The sequence below is a fragment of the Haematobia irritans genome, chromosome 3 (genome assembly GCF_050003625.1).
Source record: "Haematobia irritans isolate KBUSLIRL chromosome 3, ASM5000362v1, whole genome shotgun sequence".
Classification (NCBI taxonomy): domain Eukaryota; kingdom Metazoa; phylum Arthropoda; class Insecta; order Diptera; family Muscidae; genus Haematobia; species Haematobia irritans.
Genome location: NC_134399.1, coordinates 17827993 through 17852322, shown reverse-complemented (window position 1 = coordinate 17852322; position 24330 = coordinate 17827993). Strand labels below are relative to the sequence as shown.

Below are 24330 nucleotides of genomic sequence, written 5' to 3'. Positions count from 1 at the left end.
TAGAAACCTTAATTTTTCATCTGTTTTTACTAGTACCAACAAAACATGTAAAACAAAAATTGTCATTTTGAGATCCTACCTCAATTACTTCAAGAGCTATATGAGCTTGTTCTGAAAACTTGATTCTTGAATTGTGACCAAATGGCCCTACGAAAAGAAGTGCTATTTGGTCTATAATATCTTTCAAAGTATGAGAAGAAACACAAAAAAGAACCCGAAAAAGTATTAGCTATAGTTTTTGTATAAATGTCCATTTACTAGAAACATACAGTATTGTCTCATATTTTTCGTTTATTGTTAAAAAAGTCTATAAAAATGTATTTTAGTTCTCACCAATATGGAAAATATTTATAGCTTATTTAGATTAAAGCCTCTACTTTAAAATAACATCGAGAAATAAATCTAAACTAAGTGAGAAAATAGAATTTGGTGTCTTTTTCGAATGTCCTTCTAAGTGGACATCGGTAGTGAAAGGGTTAAACAAAAGTAGAAAAAAAATATTCTTTGGCTAGGCCCAGACAAAATCTGGTTTCCTACACCAAAAAAAAAATCACGAAAAGTTTTCCAATCAAAGTATTGAGTTTTAAAAAATATTCAATTAAAAAAATTTAATTGATTTTACAATCAATCACAAAAATTAATAGAAGACATTTCAATTAAATAATTAATTTGATCAATTAATTACGTGATTAAATTAAAAAAAATTGTGTGTAGTTACAAATAAAAAATAACAAAAAATATCCTCAAAATAAATCTTAGCCCATATTTGCAAATTTTTCTTTTAATTTCACTATCCCTAATTAAATAAAAAAAAATTTAAACAAAGATTATACCGTATTATCAGGCTATTATTTAAAATATATTTATTTTAAAAAATTTTAGTTTTAATTCTTGGTTTAGATTTGCACATTCTATTGTGTTTTTACCGGAGGTATACAAATTTGATACAAGAAATTTCTTTCAGAATATTTTTCACAAATGCCAATAAATGCTGATCAAAAGTATTTGTTATATAATTAATATTTTAATTTTTCTATATTTTTTATATTATGGGGTTTTTAATAAAAAAAACACTTCTATTATTTTGAACACAGCTAGAATATCTTTGCTAGTGCATAGAGAGGGAGTGACAACAGCTCTTTGAGAAATCTAGCGAAACTTACAATTTTGTAGCTATTATTTGTTGTTCTTATTGTTTTCTATACTTCTATGTGCGCATAATACGATGCAGAGACTTGCGATTTACTTGTCAGAGGGTGGTAGAGTGGAGTATAAAACATAAGAATGCTAAACACTACTGCCACCATTGCCATTACCACCATCACAAGCTAAGGCAAGTGAAGAAACAAACAAAAACAACAACACAAACAACCTGTGGTAAAATTAAGAAGGTGGTGAAGATTTGCAGCACATAAAGAACAAGCATAGAGGGTATTAGAGACAATTCGTAAGCAAGAGACATGAGAGAGAGAGTGTGAAAAACGTCTAAGAGAGTAGCCGGCATTATTTGAGACAATAACAACAACCCCCTACATATTAACCCACCACCCCACTATCCACAACAAACACCAGCCCCAACCAATTTTAAGTAGACGCTCCAACAAACAGCAACAAACTCATCCATTGTAAGCTACTCGGCCCCCAAACAATGGCAACGACGATGACGAGACGAGCCAAACGGTGTTAGCGAAGACGTACGTCTAAACATCGTATTTTTTCACAATTTTCAGTGCAAAATAAACATGCGAGAGTGACGGTCGGTGCGCAGTTGATGAACGCGTACAATGAAGAAAATTTTCTAGTGAACAATTGTGTACGTGCGTGTGTGTGTATATATATGTTTGGCAACTATACCCCAAATTCAGAAGAAGAATTTTGTCGTCGTCGTGTTTTTTGGCCGACTTTTAATTTTTTGTTTTAGTTGTCCCCGAAAACTGACATTCACTGAAGTCAGCCCGTGTGTCGCCCTTTTACTACTAGCAAAAAAGGGCGGTGGTGAATACGTTTCTTAGTTTTCTCGTGTCATTTAACGAGATTTATATATATTTTTTTGCACAACAGATGTAAGGAAAAAAATTAAAAATAAAGAAAAGTGTTAAAAATAAAATCTACAACAAAGAATGATAATCGTTTATTGGCTATAATGTGTAAAAATATTATTTGTGTTTTTTGTTTTTTTGTATCTTAAAAATGCAAATTGAGGAAGAAAACAAAATTTCATAAACCACAACCTCGAATGTATTTTTTTCAATTATAAAAAGAAAAAGAAAATAACAACAAATTAAATAAATAAAGAAACCACAAAATTTGTTTGTTAATAATTTCCAAATGCCAAAAAAAAGAGTCAACACTACCGTGTATTTGTTATTGTTGTTGCTGTTATGATTGAGTGTTTGGTAGTATGTGGTGTGATTCGAGGGGGTGAAATGAAAGAAGCCTAACACCTTGTGGGTGTTAGTGAGAGTGTTTGTGTGAGTGTGTGTTTTCAATAATCTTAATATGGTTAAGATTAAAGCAAACAGAATAAAAATATTAATTTATGTAAAAAATTAAAAAAATATATATGAAATATTATAAAGTTTATTAAAATTAAATCTAATAAAAAGTATTATGTATAAAAAAATAAATTATATATCTTTTTAAATAAATAAAATGGAAAACGTACAAAAGATTACCGGTGTGATTAATAGACATTTTATGATACTAACATAATAAATAATTAATGCAATTTATTTTTTTTTTAAATCAATTGGCAAATAACACTTAATAATGGATATTTTGTTAAATATTAAAAAAGCTGAAATATAAAAAAAAATTAAAAAAAAAATATATATAAAAAAAGATCTTTCAATTTTATATGGTGTGGAACAACTTTCAACCTCAAATTTGTTTTATTTTTTTTTTTTAATAGAAAAAAATATGTATATATAGGAAGTTGTAAAAGTGATGGTACCCATGGGTAATTCTCAAAGAACACTAAAGAAAATTTTAATGATTATTTTAATTTTATTAAAATTTTCCTCAAGTGTGTTTATACAAATTACCATTGGTAATATGGGTGCCAACCACGGTTGCCACTCGAGCAAACTATAATCTACCAAAAATTGTAGAAAAATTTACCAAACAAATAAAAAATTATATTTCTATATTTCTCAATATTTTATTTCTTGGAAAATTTTCTCACAATTTTATTTCTATAGAACATTTTCTCAAATTTGTTGATTTCTATAGAAAATTTTCTCAAAATTGTATTTCTATAGAAAATGTTTTAAAAAATTTTATTTCTATAGAAAATTTTCCCAACATTTTATTCCATAGAAAATTTTCTCAAAATTTTATTTCTATAGAAAATGTTCTAAAAATTTCATTTCTAGAGAAAATTTATCAAAATTTTCTCATATTTTTTGATTTCTATAGAAATTTTTTTTCAAATTTTTTGATTTCTATGGAAAATGTTATCAAAATTTATTTTATAGAAATTTTTTTCAAAATTTTATTCTATAGAAATTTTTCTAAAAATTTTATTTCTATAGAAAATATTCGCAAAATTCTATTTTTATAGAAAATTTTCTCAAATTTGTATTTCTTATAAAGTTTTGCCAAAATTTTATTTCCTAGAAAATTTTCTTAAAATTTCATTTCTATAGAAAATTTTCTCAAAATTTTATTTCAAAAAAACATTTTCTTAATTTTTTTGATTTCTATAGAAAAATTAGTCAAATTTTTTGATTTCTATAGAAATGTTTGTCAAATTTTTTGATTTCTATAGAAAATTTTGTCAAAATTTTATTTCTATAGAAAATGTTCACTAAATTTTATTTCTATAGTCAATTTTCTCAAGTTTTTATTTTATAGAAAATTAAAAATTTAATTCTAAAAATTTTATTTGTATAGAAAAATTTTATCAAAATTGTATTTCTGTAGAAAATTTTTGTCAAAATTTTATTTCTATAGAAAATTGTCTCAAAATTGTATTTCTATGGAAACCTTTCTCATAATGTTATTTCTGTAGAAAATTTGCTCAAAATTTTATTTCTATGGAAAATTTTCTAAAAATGTTATTTCTATAGAAAAATTTTATCAAAATTTTATTTCTGTAGAAAATTTTTGTCAAAATGTTATTTCTATAGAAAATTGTCTCAAAATTGTATTTCTATGGAAACCTTTCTCATAATGTTATTTCTGTAGAAAATTTGCTCAAAATTTTATTTCTATGGAAAATTTTCTAAAAATTTTATTTCTATTGAAAAATTTCTCTAAATTTTAGTTCTTTAGAAAATTTTGTCAAAATTTAATTTCTATAGCAAATGTTGTCAAAATTTTTTATTTCTACGGAAATTTTTCTCAAAATTTTATGTTTATGGAAAATTGTCTCAAAATGTTATTTCTATAGAACATATTTTCAAAATTTTATTTCTATAGAATTTTTTTTTTCAAAATTTTATTTCTTTAGAAAATTTTGTCAAAATTTGATTTCTATGGAAACTTTTCTCATAATGTTATTTCTGTAGAAAATTTTCTAAAAATTTTATTTCTATAGAAAATTTTCTAAAAATTCTATTTCTATAGAAAAATTTCTCTAAATTTTAGTTCTTTAGAAAATTCTGTCAAAATTTTATTTCCATAGAAAATTTTCGCAAAATTTTTTATTTCTATAGAAAATTTTCTCAAAATTTTATTTCTATAGAAAAATTTCTCTAGGTTAGGTTAGGTGGCAGCCCGATGTATCAGGCTCACTTAGACTATTCAGTCCATTGTGATACCACATTGGTGAAATTCTCTATTATCACTGAGTGCTGCCCGATTCCATGTTAAGCTCAATGACAAGGGACCTCCTTTTTTATAGCCGAGTCCGAACGGCGATCCACATTGCAGTGAAACCACTTAGAGAAACTTTGAAACCCTCAGAAATGTCACCAGCATTACTGAGGTGACACCGAAAAAACTTCTTGGTGTTTGGGCGAAGCAGGAATCGAATCCACGACCTTGTGTATGCAAGGCGGGCATGCTAACCATTGCACCACGTTGGCTCATCAAAAAAGAAAATCTCTAAATTTTATTTCTTTAGAAAATTTTGTCAAAATTTTCTTTCCATAGAAAAGTTTTTCAAATTTTTTGATTTCTATAGAAAATTTTGTCAAAATTTTATTTCCAGAGAAAATGTTCTCAAATTTTTTTTATTTCTACGGAAATTTTTCTCAAAATTTTATGTCTGTGGAAAATTTTCTCAAAAATTTATTTTTATAGAAATTATTGTCAAAATTGCATTTCTATTGAAAATTTTTTCAAAAATGTACTTCTTTAGAAAATTTTCGCAAAATTTTACTTCTATAGAAAATTTTCTCAGAATTTTATTATAAAAGAAATTTTTTCTCAAAATTTTATTTCTATCGAAAATTTTCCCAAATGTTTATTTCTAGAAAATTTTCTCAAAATTTTATTTCTTTAGAAAATGTTGTCAAAATTTGATTTCTATATAGAAAATTTTCTCAAAATCTATAGAAATAGAAAATGTCAAAATTTTTTTCTATAGAAAATTTTCACATATATTTATGTCTATAGAAAATTTTCTCAAAATTCTATTTCTATAGAAAATTTTCTCAAAATTGTATTTCTATATAAAATTTTGTCAAAATTGTATTACTATAGAAAATTTTGTCAAAATTTTATTTCTATAGAAAATTTTGTCAAAATTTTATTTCTATTGAAAATTTTCTCAAATTTTATTTCTATCGAAAATTTTCTCAAAATTTTATTTCTATCGAAAATTTTCTCAAAATTTTATTTCTATAGAAAATTTCTCAATGTTTTATTTCTATAGAAAATTTTCTCAAAATTTTATTTCTATAGAAAATTTTTTCAAAATTTAATTTCTATAGCAAATGTTGTCAAAATTTTTTATTTCTATGGAAATTTTTCTCAAAATTTTATGTTTATGGAAAATTGTCTCAAAATGTTATTTCTATAGAAAATTTTTTCAAAATTTTATTTCTGTAGAATTTTTTTTCTTCAAAATTTCATTTCTTTAGAAAATTTTCTCAAAATTTGATTTCTATGGAAACTTTTCTCAATTTTTTTATTTCTATAGAAATTTTTTTTCAAAACTTTATTTCTATAGAATGTTTTTTCAAAACTTTATTTCTATAGAAATTTTTTTCAAAATTTTATTTCTTTAGAAAATTTTTTCAAAATTTTATTATTAAAGAAATTTTTCTCAAGATTTTATTTCTATCGAACATTTTCTCAGAATTTTATTATTAAAGAAATTTTTCTCAAAATTTTATTTCTATCGAAAATTTTCCCAAATGTTTATTTCTATTGAAAATTTTCTCAAAATTTTATGAAAATGTTGTCAAAATTTTATTTCTATATAGAAAATTTTCTCAAAATCTATAGAAATAGAAAATGTTGTCAATGTTCTCTTCTATAGAATATTTTCACATATCTGTATTTATGTAGAAAATTTTCTCAAAATTCTGTTTCCGTAGAAAATTTTGTGAAAAATTTTTTTCTATAGAAAATTTTATTAAAATTTTATTTCTACAGAAAATTTTGTCAAAATTTTATTTCTATTGAAAATTTTCTCAAAATTTTATTTCTATAGAAAATTTTATTAAAATTTTAATTCTATAGAAAATTTGTCAAGATTTTATTTCATAGAAAATGTTCTCAAAATTTTATTTCTATAGAAAATTTTCTCAAAATTTTATTTCTATGGAAAATTTTCTAAAAATTTTATTTCTTTAGAAAATTTTCTCAAAATTTTATTTCTATAGAAAATTTTCTCAAAATTATATTTCTACAGCAAATTTTCACAAAATTTTATTTCTGTAGAAAATGTTCTCAAAATTTTATATTTATAGAAAATTGTGTCAAAATTGTTATGTCTATGGAAAATTTTGTCAAAATTGTTTTATATAGAAAATTTTTTTAAAATTGTATTTCTATAGAAATTTTTTCTCAAAATTTTAAATCTATTAGGGACAAAGAGTAATCGAGGCCATATGCTTTGATTTTAGGAATATCGATGCAATTGGTATAAATCCATAAAGAAAGATGCTACGAGTTAGCATCTTATGCATCCAATTTGGAAAAAGTGGCGATTTATCCCTAGATCTATATGTTTCGGTAAACCCGGACGTGGCCTATTAAATTATGTCAAATACATTTTAAGATTTCTATAATTCTCCAAATCTTTGTAAAATTGCTTTCGAATTAAAATTTCTGGTATTTTTACCAGAATCAGCTTCAAAACTTTTGTTGACATTTCAACAAAGAAACTAATTAGCAAAAGATAAATCCACAAGAACATAACTCACATGGCACGTTGATAGAAAATCGTTTAAAAGCGTGAGAACAACAAATAGCTATACCAAATCAGCTTAGCTAATTAACTTAACAAAAAACGTGGTTATATTTGCACACAAATACGTACCGAAAATATTAAAAACAAAACCGATAAAAACGTGCAATGAAAAGCAGAATATTTCAATAACTAAAAATAGCAAAAAAACTGAATATTTCCATAAAAAAACAGTAGCAATAGTTTTCCCAAACACTAAACCAGTGTCCATGTGATTTAAAAATATTCGCTCTTATAAGAATAATGTTGTTATTGAAAAAAAAAGAAAAACAAAAAAAAAAACATAGGATGATATATGGCAGAATTGACAGCCTAAACTAATGTCCGAAATTTTGAAGGTCTTCTCTCAATGGCATTCTTAATTGTACCAAATCACTTTCATACCAAATATAATCAAGATCAAATAAAAAACATGATCAGTATCATGATGGCCATGCAGTGAAGGCTATATCGATCATGCGCTTGATTACGAGTTTATCATATTTGTGACACCTTTTTTCAATGGTGTGCCACTTTCTAGTTAATTACTTTTATATTATTATATATTTTCTTATAAACATTGGTCTTGATGCCTTAGCAAATAATTGATCTTAAGGGATTAACACTTTATTTATAGAGATTTCTCCCTCAAGGACTTTTTGTACTTTATCCTAAGTGGCTCGTCGACTCCCTAAAGTATGCAAAAAAAATTTTAATGAAAATTTTTAGAAATAGGCAAACAGGGTTACAAAGAGTAAACTGTGCAACAAAACAAGAGTTGAGAGTTTTTTTTGTGGCATTTTTTTTTAAATCTGAGAATGTGCCACGTTTTTTAAATAAATTTGAAAACTTTTTAATGAGACTTTCCTTACCACTTCTAGAAATAGGCAAACAGGATAACAAAGAATAAACTGTGCAAAAAAAAAAAAAAGAAAATTAGAGTTTTTTGTTGTCATTTTTTTTAAATCTGAAAATGTGCCATTTTTTTTTTTAAATTTGAAACCTTTTTAATGAGACTTTTTTTGCAACGTTTTGTTTTCGAAATTTGCTGTAATAACATTGGTATCAATAGGATAACATTGCAAATTGTTTTCAATAATTTAATTATGATTTTTCCAATATATTCCATAGGATTATCTGAGTTGAATATAATTTGGAAATTGACAGTTTTTAGAAGTATACAAATATTTCAATGATACTCCGCTTAATTTTCATTTTCAAGGAGTGTTTTCAGATAAAATGGTTATTAAGTTAAATTTCCAATAATGGTTTTACGATTTTTTATAATGAAATAAAATGATACAAATTATTTAAATTTATATTTTTTCTTAATTAAAAAAGAGTGGCAATTTGGGTGTCACTTGTTTGTGCCAATTTTTATTAGGAATGACACTTTATGAGATTTTGTTTATTTGCGGAAAATCTAAATGGTATCGCTGATTACCTTCCATACAGAGATTTGTTTTTTTTTATCAAGGACGTTTCTACTCTAACCTTAATGGTTTGTTGGCTTCCTAAGGTATGCAAAACATTTTTATTCGAATTGATCATTTATGTTAGGCAAAATTGGCAAACAGGATTACCTCCCTAACCTTGCAAAGAGTATACTGTGAAACAAATCCAAAAGGAAATATTTCGTAATTTTTATCAAATAGCGGGCCACTTTTTCCAATAAATTTGCAACTTTTTTTAATGACACTTTTTTTGCCACCTTCATTTTTTTGTGGAAATTTACAGTAATAACGCTGGTATCAGACACTTTTTCAAATAAATTTGTCAACATTTTTAAAGACACTTTTTTTGCAACCTTTTTTGAAATTTGCAACAATAGTTCTGGTAGTAATAAGGTCATCAATAATTTAAAATTGATGTTTGCAATATATTTTATAAAAGTTTTTAAATTGTAGAAAGTTTAATACCACACCATAATTTTATTAAAAAATTTTAATATTATTTCCTAGGTTATAGAAAGTTTAAAAGCACACCACACTAAACAAAAAAAAAACTCTATATATAAAAAATATTAATTGCACTCAAAAAAAAAAAAAAAAAAAAAATAACAAATCAACAAATATTTTCTAATAAAAAAACCTCAAACTTCGAACACAAAGAAAAATCAACAAAAGTGTGACACATTTAAAAATAGTCGTATGTTGTCATCAATAAAAATGTGTTTATAGTCAATTAAATAAAAACAAAAAAATATTTAATATAATAAGAAAACAAAAACAAAATCAAAATATCCCTACAGCCCTTAAACAAAACCACCCCAAAAATGGCTCGCAAAAAGAAATCCTTAAAAAATTCCCCAGAAACTGAGGAACCCAAAGCCTATGGCTTTGATAAAGCCCATCATTCTTTGCCCACCACATTGGCCCTAGGATCCAGGCATGATGTCGATGATGCTGATGATGATGAGAAGAAACATATGCAGCATGCCAGTGATAGTGAATTATGTGATATAAAACAATTGGAGAAAAATAAATCAAATTTATATATCATCAAATCGTATTCCTTTATTGATAAGACCAATACACGTAGACCAAAGTCTTTGAATATACCAAAAAAACGAGATGAATTCGATATTTTTCACAACCTATTAGTGGACGATGAAGAGAGTTCCCCCGTGGCCAAGGAGGAAAAACATAAAACCATAGAGAAATCCAAGAAATCCGAAAAGCAAGCGAAAAAATCCTCTAAGCTTAGTAAAATGAAAAAATCCAAATCAACTTATGACTCGACAGAGGATTTAGAAGAATTTCAGGATATTCTCAGAAGGCCAGCAGTGATTTTGGAATGTGAAGTTTCAGGCGATTCATGTAAAAGACCTTTGACTTTTGTCTTGGATAATCCCCATAAACCGGTGGGCAAATCCAAAACCATGGAGGATATTGAAACGCCACCGCTTATAAAGCGAGAATCCTTCATACGTCATAGTCTACAATCGATAAGGCGAAGTTTTTCCTCCTCGAAAAAATATCAAATATCTGTATCCTCATCATCGAATACTTCATCGGCTTGCTCGTCGGCATCCTCCACCTCGTCTAGTTCATCTTCCAGTGACCAACAAATCAATAGTTTAAAAAAATCTAAATCTAAGAAAACCAAAGATAAGACCAAACTTGTCAAATCATCCGAGTTAACCACTCCAAAGAATGAAAAGTCCAAAACTAAAAGTGAACAAAATCGTTTTATGGATCCTGCTCCAGAAAATTCTAGCTCTTCCATAGCTGTAAAAAATTTGGAAATTCAATCACAACCCATTGTGGTAATATCCTCGCCAACAACATCTTCCAATATGGCCTTACAATCATCTACGAATTCTGCAGCAATAACACCCACATCGGCTACATCATCTAATGGTTTAGCAGTTCTAAGGGAGGAGGATGAAAAGGATTTACAAAATCCCATAGAAAGGTTGGTACTAACTCTTAAATAATCGATAAAAGTACATAGGGGAAAATAGCATTTGCAGCAAGATGTTAAAAAAAATCAAAAAAAATTGTTTTCAATTTAATTATTATTTTTCAATTAAAATCTTAATTGAATTGGGAAAATATTCATTAAAAAAATTAATTGAGTCAATAAATTTGTTTGGTCCCAAAAATTTTTTTTTTCAACTAAATTATTATTTTTCAATTAAATTCTTAATTGAATTGGGAAAATATTCAATTAAAAATATTAATTGAGTCAATTAATTTCTTTGGTCCCATTATTTAATAAATTGCTTGATTGTAGCAATTTCAATTAAAAATAACTTGAATCAATTAATTGTGTGATTGAAGTCATTAAATGTTTTTTCTGTGTAATTGAATTTGGATCGATTAAATTTTAATTGAAATCTATAAAATTCCGTTATTCTAACATTTACAAATAGAAATTTATAGAATCAATTATTTTGTCAATAAAGTAAAACAATATTTTTTTTCTGTGTACTAAGGACAAATATTTGCTCACTTTTGTCATATTGTCATCCTCCTATTTTAACTCTCTCTCTCCCATATGAATTTTAAAAAAATATTCAATTAAAAAATTAATTAAAAAATTTTTTAGTCAAAACAAAAACCAGTCATAAAAAATAATTTAATTAATTAAATCCTTTATTGAATCAATTAAATTTTTAAATGGCATCAATTAATTTTGTGATTGGTGACAAAAAATATTTTTTTTTCTGTATTAATTGAATTGGAAAAAATATTCGATAATAATTTTTGTTAATTTTTAGTTAACAGAGTAAAAGCAAACAGTCACAAAAAAGTTGAATTAATTAAATTTTTAATTGAATCATTAATTAATTGTTTAATTGACTTCAGTAATTGAAATGGTCATTTCTGTGATTAAATTCAATTAAATTTCAATTAAAAATTACCTGAATCAATTCATTATGTAATTGAAGTTAATAAATATTTTTTCTGTGTAATTGAATTTGGATCTTTTAATTTTTTAATTGAAATCTATAAAATCCTAATTGCCGTCATCATTTCCGTGATTCTAACATTTTCAATTACTCACAGTATCATATTGTCATCCTCTTATTTCAACTCTCTCTCTCTCTCTCTTTCTCTCCTATATGAATTTGAAAAACTATACAATTACTGAATTTAAATCAATTAATTTTTTTATTGAAATTATTTCCATTTCAATTAAAAATTAGTTGAATCAATTAATTTTATGATAGTAGGCCCTCAATTTATATTTTCTTTTTCAGTGTAATGATGACAAATATTTGCTCACTTTGTCATATTGTCATTCTTCTATTTTAACTCTCTCTCTCCCGTATGGCTTAATCTCGATTTCTTTCTCTATGGCCTATGGGAATATTTTTGTGTATAGACACACACATACGCATATGTTAACAACAAATGAGTAAACTTAAGGCCGAAGATTGGATTGGGCTGAGAATATTAGGTGAGCACCCAGAAAGATGTTCTAGAAGTGTTTTTTGAAAATAATCGAAAAAATAATTCGGGGATAAAACCAAAAAATATGGTTTTGCTAGATCTATATAGGGTGGGTGATACAGAATGCAACAAAGTAAAACTTTATATTTACCCGTGTAAAAATTGGGGGATATAATTCGATATGATTAGATCTCGAAATTGGCCACTTTAGATCTAAGCAGATTTACCGAGAAATGATGAGACAAAATTAGATATAATTATATATAATTCTATATATGACGAGATCAAACACCAGATCCAACTATATATAGGGATAGATCTATTTATATGTAAGACATTAGATCTAGGCCAATATTGAGATCTGATAAGATCTAAATCCATACTAATTAGATATGATTAGATCTTACCATTTTTCGGATCTACTCATATCTAATCGTATCAAATTAGATCTCTCTATTTTTATTCGGGTATATTTTTTTAATTTACATAATAAAAAAAAAATGTTTGAAAAAAACATAAAATTTTAGAATACATTTAGATTTGTCTGAATTGACTACCTCTGTACGAATGTGGGCCTTCAAATCTCCAATGTAGCCATCACATGCTGCACGAATATGGCTCTGCGGTATTTTGACCCATTCCTTTGTAAAAATTTCTTTGCTATACGAAATTTTTGCTTTAAAAAATTTAGGAAATTTTTGCTATAGAAAATTTTCTCAAAATTTCGGAGCTTTAGGAAATTTTATCAAAATTTCATTTCTATGAAAAATTTTGTCAAAGTTTCTCTGCTAGTGGAAATTTTATCAAAATTTCATTCCTATAGGAAATGTTGTTAATTTTTCTCTGCCATAGAAAATTTTCTCAAAATTTCTTTGATATAGGAAATTGTTTAAACATTTCTTTGCTATAGGAAACTTTGTCAAAACTTCATGTTTATAGGATATTTTGTCAAAATTTCTTTATTATAAGAAATTTTGTCAAAATTTCTTTATTATAAGAAATTTTGGCAAAATTTCTTTGAGTTGGAAATTTTGTCAAAATTGCATTGCTATAGGAAATTGTGTCAAAATTTCATTTCTATAGAAAATTATGCCAATTTTTTTTGTTATAGGATTTTTCTTTGCTATAGGAGATTTTGTCAAAATTTCTTTACTAAAGGAAAATTTTGTCAAAATTTCTTTACTAAAGGACAATGTTTTCAAAATTTCTTTACTGAAGGAAAATCTTGTCAAAATTTCGTTGCTATAGGAAATTTTATGAAAATTTCTTTGTTAAGGAAATTTTGTCAAAATTTCTTTGATAAGGAAATTTTGTCAAAATTTTTTTTGCTGTAGAAAATTTTCTCCAATTTTTTTTGCTATAGAAAATTTTCTCAAATTTTCTTTGCTATAGGAAATTTTCTCAAAATTTCTTTGCTATAGGAAATTTTCTCAAAATTTCGTTGCTAGGAAATGTTGTCAGTTTCGATGGAAATTTTGTCTAAATTTCATTTCTTTGCCTTAAGAAATTGGGCAAAATTTCTTTGCTATATTAAACCAATTTCATTGATTGAGGAAATTTTGTCAAAAATTAATTTCGTTGCTATTGGAAATTTTGCAAAATTTCTTTGCTATAGAAAACTGGATCAAAATTTTTTTGATTGATGAAATTTTTGTATAAATTTCTTTCCTATAGCAAATAAGAATTTTTCTCAAAAATTTTTTCGATGGGAAATTTTCTCAACATTTCTTTGTTATAGAAAATGTTCTCAAAATTACATTTCTATGGAAAATTTTGTCAAAATTTCTTTGCTATAGGAAATTTTCTCAAAATTTCTTTGCTAGGAGATGTTGTCAGTTTCGATGTTTGAGGAAATTTTATTTCTTTGCCTTAAGAAAATTTGCAAAATTTTTTTCCTATAGGGAATTTGGTCAAAATTTCATTGATTGAGGAAATTTAGTCAGAATTTCATTTCTCTGCTATAGGAAATTTTGCACAATTTCTTTGGTATAGGAAGGAAATTTGATTAAAATTTCGTTGATTGATGAAATTTTGTCAAAATTTCTTGGCTATAGGAAATTTTCTCCAAATTTCTTAGCTATAGGAAATTTTGTCAACATTTATTTGCTATAAATTTTTTCTTTTTTGCTATGGGAAATTTTCTCAAAATTTCTTTGCCATAAGAAATTTTCTCAACATTTCTGTGCTATAGAAAATGTTCTCAAATTACATTTCTATGGAAAATTTTGTCAAAATTTCTTTACTGTAGGAAATTTTGTTAACATTTTCTTGCTATACGAATTTTTGTAAAAAATTTTTTGCTATAGGAAATTTTCTCAAAATTTCTTTGCTAGGAGATGTTGTCAGTTTCGATGTTTGAAGAAATTTTGTCTAACTTTCATTTCTTTGGCTTAAGAAATTTTGCAAATTTTTTTCATATAGGGAATTTGGTCAAAATTTCATTGAATGAGGAAATTTACTCAAAATTTAATTTCTCTGCTATAGGAAATGTTGCACAATTTCTTTGGTGTAGGAAATTTGATCAAAATTTCGTTGATTGATGAAATTTTGTCAAAATGTCGTTGCTATAAAAAAAAATCTTTTTTTTGCTATAGAAAGTGTTCTCAAAATTTCTTTGCTATAGGAAATTTTCTCAATATGTTTTTTCTATAGGAAATTTTCTAAAAATTTCTTTGCTATAAAAAAAATATTTTTTTTGCTATAGAAAATTTTCTCAAATTTTTTTTGCTATAGAAAATTTCCTCAAAATTTCTTAGCTATAGGAAATTTTGTCAACGTTTCTTTGCTATAAAAAAATATTTTTCATAATTTCTTTTTTATAGGAATTTTCTTAAAATTTCGTAGCTATACGACATTTCATCAAAATTGAATTTCTATCTAAAATTTTATCAAAATTTCTTTGCTAGAGGAAATTTTGTTAAAATTTCTTTGATGTAGGCAATTATCTCAAAATTTCATTTCTATGGAATTTTTTTTGAAAATTTCGTTGTTATAGAAAATTTTGTTAAAATTTCGTTGCTATAGAATTTTTTTTTTTCTAATTTCGTTGTTATGGGAGATTTTCTCAAAATTTCTTTGCTGTAGGCAATTTTCTCAAAATATAATTTTTATAGAAAATTTGGTCCAAATTTCTTTGTTATCGGAAATTTTGTCCAAATTTCTTTTTTTTAGGAAATTTTGTCAAAATTTCTTTGCTATAGAAAATTTTTATTGCTGTAGGGAATTTGGTCAAAATTGCATTTCTTTGCCATTTACAATGGGCTGAATAGTCTACGAGAGCCTGAATATAAATCGGCCTGCCTAAAGTGACACCTTTTTTATAGGAACTTTTCTCAACATTTCTTTGCTATAAGAAATTTTTTATACCAACACAGCATGACTTCAGAAGTAGGGATGGTCAAAGAGATGATGTGATTTTTTTAGAATTTCACCATAATCTTGTTGTTCAATGTATTACAAACAACGAGACCATGTTAATATATCCACCATCGCCTATGGTGGAGGGTATGTAAATATATACACTCATCTTTATAGACAAATATCCTCAGAGAAGAGAAAATATTCTTAGATATATGCATGTATGTGTGAGTATATGTGTGTTTGCATAGTTCTTTTACCCACACGCTTGGTAAAAAGTTCAAGGTCGAATATTTATTCTTTGCTGCCTTAGATGTTGGATTTTAAAGGTGAATTTATATTCAATGAGTTTTGTGTTTTTTTGTTGTTCTTGTGGCTGCTTCTTCTTTTTTCTCTTGAGTATCCTTTTATAGAAAGCTGTTTGTTTGCAATTGAAGAGTAACAATATTCAATTCTTCCACCACATACATACTTGGGTACACATGCCAACAAACTTCTGAATGAGATGAAGAGAAAACTGACCCTACCCCTATCTATTCATTCAAGTGTAGAGCTGTATTGTGGTTATTTTCTGTTTTGGCTTCAATAGAAGAGCTAAGCAAATATAACTTTCTAAGGCTTTTTGTTTTGCAAGGATAACTTGGTCAAGTGGGAAATAGATTTAGGTGGTACGAGTTGAATATTAAGAAATTTTAAAGTAATTGTCTTGAACTGACATAAATATATTGTCACCCAAGCACGGTTGCTACTCGAGATAAAAATAATCTACCAAAATTTTGGGAAAATGTTACCAATACAATACAAAAAAAAATTGCAATATTTTATTTCTATAGAATTTTTTTTATCAAAATTTTAATATCTGTAGAAAATTTTGTCAAAATATTATTCCATAGAAAATTTTGTCAACATTTTTATTTCTATAGAAAATATTTTGAAAATTTTATTTCTTTAGAAAACTTTGTCAAAATTTTATTCCTTTAGAAAACTTTGTCAAAATTTTATTTCTATAGAAAATTTTGTCAATATTTTTTTCGATAGAACATTTTGTCAAAATTTTAATTCTATAGAATTTTTTTTTAAAAATTTTATTCCTGTAGAAAATTTCCTCGACATTTTGTTCTCTATAGAAAATTTTTTCAAAATTTTATTTCTATCAAAATTTTATTTCTTTAGAAAATTTTGTTAAAATTGTATTTCTATAGAAAATTTTGTCAAAATTTTGTTGCTATAGAAAATTTTGTCAAAATTTTATTCCTGTAGAAAATTTCCTCGACATTTTGTTTTCTATAGAAAATTTTGTAAAAATTTTATTTCTATAGAAAATTTTGTCAAAATTTTATTTCTTTAGAAAATTTTGTTAAAATTGTATTTCTATCGAAAATGTTATCAAAAGTTTATTTAAAAAAATTTTGCCAAAAATTTGATTCCTGTAGAAAATTTCCTCAACAGTTTTTATTTCTATAGAAAATTATGTCAAAATTTTATTTCTATAGAAAATTTTGCCAAAATTGTATTTTTATAGAAAATTTTGTCAAAATTTTATTTCTATCGAAAATTTTATCAAAATTGTATTTTTATAGAAAATTTTATCAAAATTTTATGTTTAATAGAAAGTTTTTCAAAATTTTATTTTTATTAGAAAATTTTGTCAAAATTTTATTTCTATAGAAAATTTTCCTAAAATTTTATTTCCATAGAAAATTTTGTCAAAAGATTATTTAAGAAAATCTTAAAATCTTGTCAAAAGTTTATTAAAGAAAATTTTGTCAATAATTAGATTCCTGTAGAAAATTTCCTCAACATTTTGTTTTCTATAGAAAATTTTGTCAAAATTTTATTTCTATAGAAAATTTTGCCAAAATTGTATTTTTATAGAAATTTTTTTCAAAATTTTATTTCTATGGAAAATTTTATCAAATTTTTATTTCTTTAGAAAATTTTGTTAAAATTGTATTTCTATAGAAAATTTCGTCAAAATTTTTTTGCTATAGAAAATTTTGTCAAAATTTTGTTGCTATAGAAAATTTTGTCAAAATTTTATTCCTGTAGAAAATTTTCTCGACATTTTGTTTTCTATAGAAAGTTTTGTCCAAATTATATTTCTATAGAAAATTATGTCAAAATTTTATTTTTATAGAAAATTTTGTCAAAATTTTATTTCTATCGAAAATTTTTTGATAAAATTTATTTAAGAAAATTTTGTCAAAAATTTGATTTCTGAAGAAAATTTCCTCAACATTTTTTATTTCTATAGAAAATTTTGTCAAAATGTTATTTCTATCGAAAATTTTGTCAAGATTTCATTTTGTATCGAAAAATTTATCAAAAGTTTATTTAAGAAAATTTTGTCGAAAATTTGATTCCTGTAGAAAATTTCCTCAACATTTTGTTTTCTATAGAACATTTTGTCAAAATTTTATTTCTATAGAAAATTTTGCCAAAATTGTATTTTTGTAGAAAATTTTGTCAAAATTTTATTTTTAATAAAAAGTTTTGTCGAAATTTTATTTTTATTAGGAAATTTTGTCAAAATTTTATTTTTCATAGAAAATTTTGGCAAAATTTTGTTTTTAATAGAAAATTTTGCCAAAATTTTACTTTTATAGAAAATTTTGTCAAAATTTTATTTCTATAGAAAATTCTGTTAAAATTTTATTTCTATGGACAATTTTGTCAAAATTTTATTTCTATAGAAAATTTTGTCAATATCTTTTTTTTCTATTGACAATTTTATCAAAATTTTATTTCCATAGAAAATTTTGTCAAAAATTTGATTCCTGTAGTAAATGTCCTTAATATTTTGTTTTCTATAGAACATTTTGTCAAAATTTTATTTCCATAGAAAATTTTGTCAAAAATTTGATTCCTGTAGTAAATGTCCTTAATATTTTGTTTTCTATAGAACATTTTGTCAAAATTTTATTTCTATAGAAAATTTTGCCATAATTATATTTTTATAGAAAATTTTGCCAAAATTATATTTTTAGAGAAAATTTTGCCAAAATTATATTTTTATAGAAAATTTTGTCAAGATTTTATTTTTAATAGAAAGTTTTGTCGAAATTTTTTTTATTAGAAAATTTTGTCAAAATTTTTTTTTACATAGAAAAATTTGGCAAAATTTTATTTTTAATAGAAAATTTTGCCAAAATTTTATTTTTAATAGAAAATTTTGCCAAAATTGTACTTTTACAGAATATTTTGTTAAAATTTTATTTCTATAGAAAATTCTGTCAAAATTTTATTTCTATGGACAATTTTGTCAAAATTTTATTTCTATAGAAAATTTTGTCAATATTTTTGTTATATTGACAGTTTTATCAAAATTTTGTCAAAATTTTATTTCTATATAAAATTTTGTCAAAATTTTATTTCTATATAAAATTTTGTCAAAATTTTATTTTTAATAAAAACAATTGTCAAAATTTTATTTCTATAGAAATCTTTCTTAACATTTTATTTCTATAGAAAATTTTGCCAAAATTTTATTTCTATAGAAAATTTTGTGAAAATTTTATTTCTAGAGAAAATTTTGCCAAAATTTTATTTTTATAGAAAATATTGTCTAAATTTTATTGATTTCTAAAGAAAATTGAAGTAATCCTTAGTGGGAGTGGAATAATATGCAAAATCTACCAAAACATCAAGAGTACTATAATTTTTTTGTAGAATTCTACCAATTGTGGTAACCGTGATACCTAACCTAAGGCTATTATTTGTGCCAAAGGTAGGCAATTTGGACAAATTTAAAGTGATTCTAAAATTTTATGTTATTTGCGACATTTTTTACTTTTGAACAATAAAGTTACAAAAATACAAAAATCGATCCATATCCACCTTAAAAGGCAAATTTTGGCATAGGCCATGGAAAAGACATTCATTAGTAACCGAATAATTTCCCACAATTTAGTTTTTTCTTGATGACTAATTAGAACATTGTGTATTTCAAACAATCCTCATCATAGTTTATGATGATTCAAGAGCATGTTGTAATTTCTAATTACTGTAGTACTTTTGTTTCCCACAAGACCTACAAACATGCAATCCCTTTCCCATCATCGACGACAATGGCATTTCAAACACACTTACAACTGAAAATGCAATTTGAATGCAAATTAAAATTGCTACATTTTGTGGATTTTATAAAAGTTCTGGTTTCTTAGTTTACTCCCATTTTTAATTCTAGGCCTTCGTATCTTTCTCACCAAGCAAATGAGGTTTATGGGCTCTCAAATTAACCACAAAGTTTGTGGCTTGGAAAAATTGGTTTGGCCACATAGAAGTTTTCTTGAAATCTTCAAGTGAAAATCTATTTTACGTGTTCTATGAACATTTATCATTTCAAGTCAAGCAAATAGGGGAATTTTCTTCTAGGGACGGGTGTCGAGAGAAGAGGAAGAGAAAGATTATGCCTCTTGCATGCAATATTTCTTGATAGCTCAAAGTGAATTAGTTTTTTTGTTTTCATTTGTTTTTATAAAAATTTATTTTGTATTTGTTAAAACTAATACAGGGCGGCAGATATATAGTGTTTTATATATTCTTTAATTTTTTAATTTTATTGTTCAAAATTTCATTTCTATAGAAGATTTTGACAAAATTTTATTTCTATAGAAAAGTTTTGTCAATATTTTTTTCTATAGAAAATTTTGTAAAAATTTTATTTCTATAGAAAGTTTTGTCAAAATTTTATTTTTAATAGAAAGTTTTGTCAAAATTTTATTTCTAATAGAAAGTTTTGTCAAAATTTTATTACTATAGAAAATTTTGTGAAAATTTTATTCCTATAGAAAATTTTGTCAACATTTTATTTCTATATTAAAACTAATACAGGACGGCTGATATGTCGCGCATTATGTCTTTAATTTTTTAATTTTATGTTCAAAATTTCATTTCTATTGAAGATTTTGTCAAAATTTTATTTTTAATAGAAAGTTTTGTCAAAATTTTATTTCGTTTTGTTTGTTATTGTTGGCTTCTCTTCAATCGTTATTGTTGTTTTTGATCTCAGCTTAAAGCCATGCATTGACTAAACTCCAAGTGTAGCTTAACCAACAGAGGAAAAGTATGCTTGTCAAATTTATTTGGGCAAAGCCCTATAGACTGCAAGATGGATGTACAGCTGTTTCGGAATTACCACATTCCCCATTAGCATCCTCTACTTGCAGCAAAACTATCAACCAATTATCAGAATAAATTCGGGTAATTCACTCAACCCAAAGTGAACTAAACTTGAACCTTCCGAAAAAGGGTTTGATAGTCGGCTACTGCCTAAACAAATTTGCAAGCATATCTCTTTTCCTTTGCCAAACTCAAATCATCGATTTGAATGTATTTGGCTGGGTTTGTTTTTGAGCGTGCTTCCTCCATCTTCAAATTATGTTTTCTATATAAAATTTGTCAAAATTTTGTTGCTATAGAAAATTTTGTTAAAATTTCGTTTTCTATAGAAAATTTTGTCGAAATTTTATTTCTATAGAAATTTTGTCAAATTTTTTTTTTTATAGAAAATGTTTTCAAAATTGTATCTCTATTGAACATTTTGTCAAAATTTTATTTCTATAGAAAATGTTATTTTCTTAGAAAATGTTGTCAACATTTTATTTCTATAGAAAATTTTGTCAAAATTTTATTTCTATAGAGAATTTTGTCAAAATTTTATTTTTTAGGAAGTTTTGTCAAAATTTTATTTCTACAGAAAATTTTGTCAAAATTTTAATTCTATAGAAATCTTTGTCAAAATTTTATTTCTATAGAAAAAAATGTCAAAATTTAATTTTTAAATTTTTCAAAATTTTATTTCTATAGAAAATTTGTCAAAATTTAATTTTTATATATTGTCAAAATTTTGTTTTCTATAGAAAATTTTGTCAAAAATTTATTTTTATAGAAACATTTATCAAAATTTTTATATCTATATAAAATTTTGGTAAAATTTTATTTCTATAGAAAATTTTGTCAAAATTTTATTTCTTTAGAAAATTTTTGTTGTTTTTTTTTATTTCAGCTTAAAACCATACATTGACTAAACTACAAGAGTAGCTTAACCAACAGAGGAAAAGAATGTTTGTGAAATTTATTTGGGCAAAGCCCTATAGACTGCAAGATGGTTGGATGGACGCACGTTTCGGAATTACCACATTCCTCATCAGCATCCTCTACTTGCAGCAAAACTATCAACCAATTATCAGAATAAATTCAGGCAGTTTATTAAACCCAACAAAAACCACACTTGAACCCTCCGAAAAAAGGTTTTACATTGATAGCCGGCTTATGCCGAAATAAATTTAGAAATTTAGAAAATTTTGTCAAAATTTTATTTCTATAGAAAATTTTGGCAAAACTTTATTTCTATAGAAAATTTTGTCAAAATTTTGTTCTCTATAGAAAATTTTGTCAAAATTTTATTTCTATAGAAAATTTTGTCAAAATTTTTATATCTATAGAAAATTTTGTCAAAATTTTATTTCGATAGAAACATTTGTCAAAATTTTTATATCTATAGAAAATTTTGGTAAAATTTAATTTCTATAGAAAATTTTGTCAAAATTATATTTCTACAGAAAATTTTGTCAACATTTTATTTCTATAAAAATTTTGTCAAAATTTTATTTCTATAGAAAATTTTGTCAAAATTTTGTTTTCTATTTAAAATGTTCTCAAAATTTTGTTGCTATAGAAAATTTTGTTTTCTATAGAAAATTTTGTCAAAATTTTGTTTTGTATAGAAAATTTAGCTAAATTTTGTTTTCTTTATGAAATTTTGTAAAAATTTTGTTGCTATAGAAAATTTTGTCAAAATTTTATATCTATAGAAACTTTTGTCAAAATTTTATTTCTATAGAAAATTGTGTCAAAATTTTGTTGCTATAGAAAATTTTATCAAAATTTTGTTTCTATAGAAAGTTTTGTTAAAATTTTATATCTATAGAAAATTGTGTCAAAATTTTATTTCTATAGACAATTTTGTCAAAATTTTATTTCTATAAAAAATTTTGTCAACATTTTATTTGTATCGAAAATTTTGTAAAAGTTTTATTTCTATAAAAAATTTTATCAGAATTTAATTTTTAAATTTTGTCAAAATTTTATTTCTATAGAAAATTTTGATTAATTTGTTTTTTTTTTTATTGGAAATTTTATAAAAAATTTATTTCTATTGACAATTTTATTAAAATGTTGTTGCTATAGAAAATTGTGTCAAAAAATTTTTTTTATAGAACATTTTGTCAAAATATTGTTTTCTATAGAAAATTTTGTCAAAATTTTATTTCTATAGAAAATTTTGCCAAAATTTTATTTCTAAAGATTTTTATTCAAGTGTATTAAAGATAAGTTTAAACATTTCTTTACTTGCCTGCCTTTTTTTTAATGTGTACTATATGTTGAAAATTATTTATTGAAGAAAAAAACTGCATAAAAGTTATCATAAAAAACTTCTATAGAAATTTTTTTTTCAATAGAAAATTTTGTCAAAATTTTGTTTTCTATAGAAAAGTTTGTCAAAATTTTTATTGTTTTAGAAAATGTTGTCAAAATTTCATTTCTATAGAAGATCTTGTCAAAATTTTATTTCTATAGAAAAATTTGTCAAGATTTTGTTTTCTATAGAAAATTGTGTCGACATTTTAGTTTCTTCAAAAAATTTTCTCGACATTTTATTTCTATAGAAATTTTTGTCAAAATTTTGTTGCTATAGAAAATTTTGTCAAAAGTTTGTTTTCCATAGACAATTTTGTCAAAATTTTATTTCTATAGAAAATTTTGTTAAAATTTTATTTCTATAGAAAATTTTGTTAAAATTTTATTTTTATAGAAAATTTTGTTAAAATTTTATTTCTATAGAAAATTTTGTTAAAATTTTATTTCTATAGAAAATGTTGTTAAAATTTTATTTCTATAGAAAATTTTGTCAAAATTTTATTTCTATAGAAATTTTTGTCAAAATTTTATTTCTATAGAAAATTTTGTCAAAATTTTATTTCTATAAAAAAATTTTATCAAAATTTTTCCTCTGTTGGTTAAGCTACTCTTGTAGTTTAGTCAATGTATGGTTTTAAGCTGAAATAAAAAAACAACAACAAAATTTTATTTCTATAGAAAATTTTGTCAAAATTTTATTTCTATAGAAAATTTTGTCAAAATTGTATTTTTAATAGAAACTATTGTCAACATTTTATTTTTATAGAAAATTGTGTTAAAATTTTTTTTATAGAAAATTTTGTTAAAATTTTATTTCTATGGAAATTTTTGTCAAAATTTTATTTCTATAGAAAATTTTGTCAAAATTTTACTGCTATAGAAAGTTTTGTTAAACTGTTATTTCTATAGAAAATTTTGTCTAAATTTTGTTTTCTATAGAAAATTTTGTCAAAATTTTATTTCTATAGAACGTTTTGTTAAAATTTTATTTTTATTGAAGATTTTGTCAAAATTTTATGTTTATTGAAAATTTTTTCAAAATTTTATTTTTATTGAAAACTTTGTCAAAATTTTATTTCCATAGAAAAATTGGTCAAAATTTTATTTTTATAAATTATTTGGCAACATTTTATTTCTATAAAAAATTTGGCAAAATTTTATTTCTATAGAAAAATTTGTCAAAATTTTATTTTTATTGAAAATTTTGTCAAAATTTTCTTTCTATAGAAAAATTGGTAAAAAAAATTATTTTTGCCTTCTTTTCTTTTGGACCAGCTGTTTTGAAACTTCCCGCAAATGCTGTTCAGT

At 24.1% G+C, this 24330-nt stretch overlaps 1 protein-coding gene across 2 annotated transcripts in view; it reads left to right on the top strand.

Annotated features, from left to right (window-relative positions):
• Positions 1 to 24330, top strand: part of LOC142230228 (uncharacterized) — a 218566-nt gene that overhangs the window by 52033 nt on the left and 142203 nt on the right. The window contains exons 1-2 of one of the 2 annotated variants that reach the window (XM_075300868.1): positions 1071 to 2063; positions 9304 to 10759. The exons of the other annotated variant lie outside the window; for it this stretch is intronic. Of the exons in view, the coding sequence (XP_075156983.1) occupies positions 9618 to 10759 (1142 nt within the window). The 5' untranslated portion in view covers positions 1071 to 2063; positions 9304 to 9617. Of the gene's footprint in view, positions 1 to 1070; positions 2064 to 9303; positions 10760 to 24330 lie in introns of those variants that run through there. 2 annotated transcript variants of the gene reach the window in all.